At 31.9% G+C, this 9,027-nt stretch overlaps 1 protein-coding gene across 1 annotated transcript; it reads left to right on the top strand.

The window, feature by feature from the left end:
* The first annotated feature begins 7,051 nt into the window (after positions 1–7,051).
* Positions 7,052–8,668, top strand: LOC145673999 (uncharacterized). Its single transcript, XM_081743826.1, has one exon. The coding sequence runs from the start codon at positions 7,052–7,054 to the stop codon at positions 8,666–8,668; it is 1,617 nt and encodes a 538-aa protein (XP_081599952.1).
* Positions 8,669–9,027: the final 359 nt, after the last annotated feature.

The following is a 9,027-nucleotide window of genomic DNA, read 5'->3' on the forward strand; positions in this document are numbered from 1 at the left end:
AGAAGGTAAAGGTGTTAGAGAAAACATTATAGAAGAAATCCACAAACCATCTAGAAAAAACTTTGACAGATTAAGTGTAGTTATAAAAGGTATCGATGATCTTTGGCAGGTTGATCTTGTAGAAATGGATAGTGGAGTATTAAAAGGTGTTTCCAAAATCAATAAAGGTTATAAGTATTTGCTAACGAATATAGATGTGTTCTCGAAATATGTGTTTGCTGTTCCTGTTAAAGATAAGAGTGGGAAGAATGTTACAGAAGCATTCGGATCCATATTAAGAACGAGAAAACCTAGCAACTTACAAACTGATCAAGGTAAGGAGTTTTACAATAAAGAGTTTAAGAAGTTGATGGATGAAAATAAGATTAATCACTACTCAACCTATAGTGGTAAGAAAGCTTCTGTGGTTGAAAGATTCAATAGAACGCTTAAGCAGAACATGTGGAAAAGGTTCACGACACAAGGGAATTACAAATGGATAGAGATATTACCAACACTAGTTAAAGAGTATAATCATCAAATTCATAGAACAATTGGTTAAAAACCTATAGAAGTTAATAAGAAGAATGAGCGAGCAATATTGGAGAAAGTGTATCAAAAAGAATATAAGCGTGTTAAGCCCAAATACAAGTTAGGTGATCATGTTCGTATAAGTAAGTCGAAAGGGTTATTTGAGAAAGGATATACACCTAATTGGTCAACAGAAGTATTTGTTATTAGTGAAGTTATTCCATCTAATCCGCCTACATATAGAATTAAAGATTTAGAAGAAGAGGATGTGCAAGGTAGATTTTACGAACCAGAACTATTAAAGACGAAGCATAAAGATGAATACTTGGTAGAAAAGGTGTTGAGAAAGAAAGGTGACAAAGTATATGTCAAATGGCTAGGGTTTGATGATTCGCATAATAGTTGGATAGATAAGAGTAATGTTGTAGTGTAAATATAGACGTTTGTCTTTTATGGTTATTACGCCATAAAAGGATAGTTTGAACGAGATAAGGGTATCGAAACGCTAACCTTCGTAGCATATATTTCCAGCGCTCGAATTAATTCCAGCTGTGGAAATTATCAACGCAACTAAGCTTTGTAAGGATGGTGGAAAGGAGCTAAAACATTGGCAAGAAATTAAACGAAGTAAGAGAATGATTAAGGTGTTTTAGCAAATTTTTGCTCGGTCGACTTTACGACAATGCCAATATTTATACAGCTATACAAACACAAAACAAAATACCATCCAACAAGCTTGTTTCAGAAAAGATAAGCGGTCTAGATATAGACCACTTCGAAGTCTCTCCGAAGCTAGGAACTTCAGAAACTCATCTTAGACAGTAAAAACTAGCTGGTAACGAAAATGAAGTTAAAAATAAAGATTTTCTATATAATAAATATGGGTACTATGGATAGTCCTCTTAGTTTAAACGATATTTGCTACGAACAGATTAAGGATGATTACTGGTATGGTTTGTTTGGTGACTTTAGACTGATTATAGTTTAGAAGACTGGTTACTTCAATGCTACTAAGCTGTGTCAGAGCGGAGGTAGAAGATTTAAAAAATGGCTAGAAAATAAAGATTCAAACGAACTATTAGAATATTACAATAACAAACTAAGTGGACCGAATTCGGGCCATTTCAAAAACTCATCTTACACAGTAAAACTAGCTGGTAACGAAATAAACAATCTAATCTCAGGAACATATGTGTACAAAAGAATTTTCCTAGCTATTGCTTTTTGGATATCACATGACTTTTACGAAAAATGTTCTGTGATCATCGAAGACTATTTCGTTTCTAATTTTAAACAAATTCAAGAAGACCAAGAAGAGTTACAATCAAGAGTAGAAGAGATAGAGCAACAAATGGAGCAATTACATTTGCACAATCAAGAACTAGAAAGCAAAGTTGATTATCTTAAAACAGTTGCAGCACCATATACAGAAGATCCAGGGAAGATACATAGGCTATTCATTATCAAGAAAAACCTTACTAAAGAACAACTTGAAAATGACGAAGAAGAACGAGATCAAAAAGAAAGAATAGAACGATATAAGTATTGGGTTTGAAGAGTACAAACATGCAATTACGAAACTAGGATTAAACAACTCAAACTTAAGTATCCAAGTATGAGTATTCTGCTTAACGTTGACGATCCAAACTCTATCAACTTATACAACAGAGCTAAAGAAAGATATGATGATAGAATAACTTGGCACGGTTCGCATATGAACACAGATTTAAGTGATATAGATCTTGTTGACAGGTTTATTCAGTTAAGAGACATTTAAGTACGAGAAACTAAATATACCATTGCTTTTATGGGTTAGCCCATCAAAGTACGAAGCGTTGTATTAGAACAAAATAGGGAGCTCCGATCGGTGCTGCCAAAATAGCTGTGTGGGATTTTGCACATGGGGAAATTACTATGAGTAGAAAATTAATCATCGGAATTCTGAGGGTTTCAAACAGGCATCATATGAAGTCAAACTAGCTAGTAACGAAAATGAAGTTAAAAATAAAGATTTTCTATATAATAAATATGAGCACTATGGATAATTCTCTTAGTCTTAATGACATTTGCTATGAACAGATCAAGGACAACTATTGGTATGGCATCTTTGGTAATTTCAAGTTGATTATAGATAAGAGCACTGGATACTTCAACGCTACTAAACTGTGTCAGAGTGGTGGTAAAGAGTTTAAAAATTGGTTTCAAAATAAACAATCCAAGGAATTGATAGAATACTATAATGAAAAAACCGGTATCTGGAATCCCATCGGGCGCTCTACTTATCAAATAATAGGAGGAAATAAAGAAACAATCACAATCATCTCAGGAACATACGTTTATAAAAAAATATTTCTTGCTATAGCTCAATGGTTGTCTAAGGAGTTTTATGACAAATGCTATGATATTATCGAAGACTACTTCACACAGGATGCTAAACAATACCTTAACGACAAAGAACAACTAGAATCAAAGCTACAAGAGATAGAACAACAAATGAACGATTTAAGAATAGAAAACACAAGACTTAGAGAGATAGCTGTAGAACATACAGAAGATCCAGGGAAAATACACAAACTAGTTATTATTAAAAAGAACCTCACAGCTGGTCAGCTTCAAGACATAGTAGACAAGTACGACATAGACAAACACGATCAGGTTAGGCGTTACGAGTCATACAAATATTGGGTTGGAAGGGTTCAGCAGCGAAACATCAAAGCAAGACTTCAGTGTCTTAAAGAAAAGTACCCAAGAATGTCAGTGTTATCAGAAACCAAAGATCCAAACTCAGTCAACCTCCTAAACAAAGTCAAAGAAAAATACAGCTGTGTTGTTTCGTATGGTTGTCACGTGGATATTGAAGGAGAATACGACGATGAGTTAGTTGTTGATTTGTTTTTGAGTATAAGAGATTTGTAAAGGTAAAGGTAATGAGTTTTGAACATCCCTACCAGAAGAAGATTTGGTTACAACTGGGGGGGCCACCAGCACTGGCTCCCTTTCAAACATACAACTTTTATGGTATAATAGCCATAAAAGATAATTAGTTAAACATTACCCTCTGCTGTAACAGCGAATGCTACATTCAACATATCACCTAAATTGGGATTATTATGATATTTTCTTATTATAGCTCTCCAATCTACGTAATGTCTAAACGAATATATAAAGTCTATAGATAGGTCTTGATAAGTTGAAATGTTACGCCAATGAACTCTACCTTCGAACTCTGCAATAAATTCTTCTGTTAAATTTTGAGACATTGAAATCATTTCCCAATCTACTTTATCAGCGTAATCTCTTATAAGGTTTTCTGATAATTGTTTAGTTCCAGATATGTACCACCAATTAACTCTATCTGCATGTTCTCGTATAAAGGCTTCAGAGAGTTCGTTTTTGTAAGATATAGCATCAAAATCAACTTTATCTATAAACTCATTAATAAATTCTTCAGATAGCTTTTGGTGATACGATACTTCTCTCCAATCAACTCTATCTGCAAATTCTCTTATAAAGTCTTCTGATAAGTCTTGGCTTCCTGAAATAATCTCCCAATCAACTTTATCAGCTAATTCTCTTATAAACTCTTCCGATAAATTTTTCCATAAACATATTTCAATCAAATTAACTTTCTGTAGATATTTACGTATGAATTCTTCTGTAATGTGATCATAGTTGTATTCCCCCTCATAATCATCATAGCCTATAGATAGTCATTGTTCATCAGTCAGTGAATCTAACATGTCTTCGGACAAATTCATAACGTTCGCATAGAGAATGTTTTGTGTAAGAAATGAGTTGTTTTCTTTAGTAGCCTTCTTGAACAAATGATCTAACATACCTACGGACACGCTAAAATTTATTTTGTCTTCATCGTTATAACCACCAATATCTAAATGTTTACATACACAATCAAATATAGGTTTGTAAGATAATATTTCCTTAGCACTAGTCATGTTTGTTTTTATTCTTAGATTTTAAAATTTATTTCATTTTTGTTGGTTTTCTATATGACAAATATGGAAGCACATTTTGATTTATTACATGATAGACTTGAACTAATTCATCATGATCTTAAACTCTTAGCAACACTACTAGAGAAGCAAATACTGTTGAAGGAAAAAGAGTTAATAGTAACGCAGCAAAAAACATCTGATTTGAGTAGTGATGATGAATACAAATATGGTAGTGATGATTATGATGATGATGATGATGAATAAGCTTACAAAAATGAATCAGTTTTAAATGTGTATATGTGACTTTGATGGGCCTTCCCATGAAAGTTCTAGACTAACACAACGAGGAAACATATGTAGGCAATTCCAGACGCGTGCAGATGTTTAAACGATGTGTTAGAAAAATAAAAATGAATTGAAATAACTCGGTGAAGGGTACTAACGAAGATTTTCTATATAATAACTAAGATGAGTAATTATAATAAGTTTACTGTAATAGATTTAAGACGACAATGTAAAGAGCGGGGAATCAGACGATATTCCCGATTAAGAAAAGCAGAACTAATAGACCTTCTTAAACAACATGACGATGAACAAAGCAGGAGACAGATTAGGAATATATTCCCATTTAAACAAAAAGTGTTCTCTGAAAGCGAAATAGCACAAAATACACCAAAGTTAAAGCGAAAGCATTTGAAAAAGTTATTTCCATTTGATGATGCTTTATTTACAAATAAAAAATATTACGAGATCTTAAATGTTAATGAGCCGACATACAATGAAAAATTTAAATCCTATACAACAGATTACAAAATAAAACTGACAAATATAACAGGTGAAACACTTACTGAAACAATACAAAGATTACACACAGCAGTAGACGATATGATTGACCAAGCTAAACAAGCTTCCAATTTTAAAAAGAATGACAGAATAAGAGTTGTGCACAACGATGGATTTTGGACTAAAGCAATATCAACACCAATAACAACTGAACTAAATGCTAGAAATGTATTAACACACGTGCAAAGAATTGTAACATCTGACGAAACAATCAATATTGAAGAAACAACATTTAATATTCAAATCATTAACATGCCTAGAGGAAGTAAAACAAACAGACGATTATTAAACCTTGCAGAAGACAAAAAAAAACTAAAAGATGTATTACCAAAATCAATAACAATGACAATTTGTGTTGTCCACGTGCAATCATTTCAGCCTTAACGTATAAAACAAATGTAATACTTGATCAAGAGCTAACACCACAAAACATTAAAGATATAAGACGTGGAAGAAAAATACAGACAAAATTAACTGAGAGACTTTGTAATCGTTTACCGAGCTACTGTGAAGACGGTTTTACATTAGACGATATTAAACAATGTGAAGAACTATTAAACATTCAAATTAAAGTTGTATGTGCTGAAAACATGAACGCTATTATTTACTCAGGCCAAGACAAAGAGGTGAAGATTTATTTATATAAAAGTGGAAATCATTTTGACGCAATTAACAGCATGCAAGCTTTTATTGGAAGTGTTTATTATTGTGAAAAGTGTGATACAGCATAGATCATAAAGAAAAACACAAATCATGTATACGAATTATACCAATTTGTAATATGTGTAAGCAACCTAAACATCAAGAAGAAGAGATTGATAACATTTATTGTGAAGCTTGTAATCGATTTTGTTATAACCAAACATGTAAAGATAACCATTCAGTTGTTTGTAAAGAAGTTTATAAGTGTAAAGGCTGTAATAAAATTTTATTAAGATATAAGAAACACAAGTGTGGATATTACTACTGTATCAACTGTAATTGTGTAGCTAAAGAAAACGTTCACAAATGTTACATGCAATACAAACGCCAGAAAGGTTATTGTGATGATGAATGTGTGTGTAATGCTAAAAAAGAATTAACTGTTACAGATTTGTTTATTATGCTATACAAGACTTATGGTATCGAAGATCGTGGTAAGAAAATTGTTAAAGAAAAAGACATGTACGAAACCATGTCTAAGTGGAGGAAACTTCAAAAGATATACGATGCATGGAACAACAACAAGTTAACAGTAGATGATTTTAAGTATATAATTAAGAACTTTCTAAAGTCGAGTATTAAACAAATGAACAGTTGTAATTACACAGAAAAGTATATATGGTCTGATTACGAAGCACAACAAGACACAGGAATTCATAAAGCTAATTATGTAGTTGCTCATGACTTTAAAGGTGGCAAATATTACTTTGAAACAAATGACGATTTTTGTAAGTGGTTAGTTTCAAAAGAACATAGTGGTTACACTTGTATTGCGCATAATGCCAAAGCTTATGATTCGTACTTTGTTCTTCAGTACTGCATTAAGAATGCTTTGAAACCTTACACTATATATAACGGCTCTAAGCTAATGTTACTTGAAATTCCAAAAGCAAAACTTTGTAGCACAACCATTATCGAGTTTTCCTAAGACATTTGGTCTAAAAGAATTAAAGAAAGGTTATTTTCCACATTTGTTTAATAAGCCTGAAAATCAAAACTATGTTGGGCCAATACCTAACGCAAAATACTATGGGATTAGTACCATGAAAAAAGATCAAAGAGAAGCGTTTCTTAAGTGGCATCAAGAAAGAAGAGAAGAAAATTATGTGTTTGACTTTAAAAAAGAGTTAAGAGAGTATTGTGATTCGGATGTAGATATTTTAAGAAGAGGTTGTTTAGAACTAAGAAATCAGTTTTTAGAAATAGCAAACATTGATCCATTTCAATACTTAACAATTGCAAGTGTGTGTATGGGCATTTATAGATCAAAATACATACAAGAAAACACAATTGGTATTATTAAAGAAGAAAAGAAAGAAAAATACTCTAAACAGTCTATTGCATGGTTAAATTCTTTTAAGAACAATAATATTAAACACGCGTTAAACAATGGAGAAGTAACGATATGTGGATCTAAAGTTGATGGTTACGATTATAAAACAAAGACAGTGTATCAATATCACGGTTGTTTCTGGCATGGTTGCAACAAATGTTTTGAGAAGTATACTATCAACAACGTCAATCACGAAACAATGGAAGTTCTATATGAGAAAACAAGAAGAAGATCTCAACAAATAAAAGAAGCTGGTTATAATCTTATAGAGATGTGGGAGTGTAATTGGTTAAAAGATAAAAGAGCCAAACAGTTAATTCAAAAAACTAGTCTTATTGAGAAACTAAAGTTCAGAGATGCATTCTTTGGTGGTAGAACCAATGCTTCAAAATTAAAAGTTACTAATAAGAAGATGAAATATATCGATGTGTGCAGCTTGTATCCAACTGTTTTGTTTTATGATCAATTTCCTATTGACCACTCAACAACATTAAAGTCTATCTCTCCTGAAAAATACAAGTGTAAAAAGTACTTTGGTTATATACTTTGTAAAGTTCTTCCGCCAAAACAATTGTATCATCCTGTATTACCAGTTAAAGATAACAATATTAATAAGTTGGTGTTTCCCTTATGTAATCAATGTATGGTAAATCAAACTAAGACGTGTACACACAGTGACGAACAAAGAATGATAACAGGTACTTGGACAACTATAGAGTTAGATAAAGCTTTAGAGAAAGGTTATGAGTTAATTGAAATTTACGAGATTCAACATTCTCCCAAAACAAGTAACAAACTCTTTAGAGGTTACATTAAAGACTTCATGAAAATCAAATTAGAAACATCACCATGGGAAGATGACTTTCAAACAAAAGATGATTATATTAAAACTATTAAAGACACACTGAATATTGATTTAAATCCTGATCAAATAATGGTAAATCCTGGTAAGAGAGCAGTTGCAAAAATTTGTTTAAATTCGTTATGGGGAAAGTTTGGCCAAAGACAAAACTTAACTCAAACTGAATACATTACAGATGTTAGAAGATGGTACGAGTTACTTTTAGATGACAAATTAGAAATATCTGAATGTTTGTTTATCAGCGACGAGATGGTTCAAGTTTCATATAAATACAAAGACGTATATGTTAACAATTCTTATTCCACTAATATTCACATTGCAACTTTTACAACAGCACATGCGAGGTTAAGACTTTATGACATGTTGGATAAGTTAGGTGAAGATGTAGCGTATTACGATACTGATTCTATTGTTTATATTGTTAATGGTATAAAAGTAAAGACTGGTAGTAACCTTGGTGAGTAGACAGATGAGTTAGGAAAAGATGGTTATATTATTGAGTGGTATTCAACTGGTCCAAAGAGTTATTACTACAAAACAGATAAAAACAAAACTGTGATGAAAATTAAAGGATTTACTCTTAATTATGAGAACTCTTTGAATCTTAATGGTGAAAACATAAAGAAGGTTGTTAACAAAGAACTAGCGAACATAACTCTTAATTATAATCAAATAACAAGAGACAAGAGAACAAAAAATTTAGTTAACAAACCTGTGACTAAAGAGTTTCAAATGGATTACGACAAAAGAGTTGTTTTAAAGGAAAAAGATAATATCATCAATACTTTACCTTATGGTTATTAGGTTTAAGTTTTAGATTTAGG

The sequence above is a fragment of the Thermobia domestica genome, chromosome 17, assembly GCF_964235325.1.
Source record: "Thermobia domestica chromosome 17, izTheDome1.hap1.1, whole genome shotgun sequence".
NCBI classification, from domain to species: Eukaryota; Metazoa; Arthropoda; class Insecta; order Zygentoma; family Lepismatidae; genus Thermobia; species Thermobia domestica.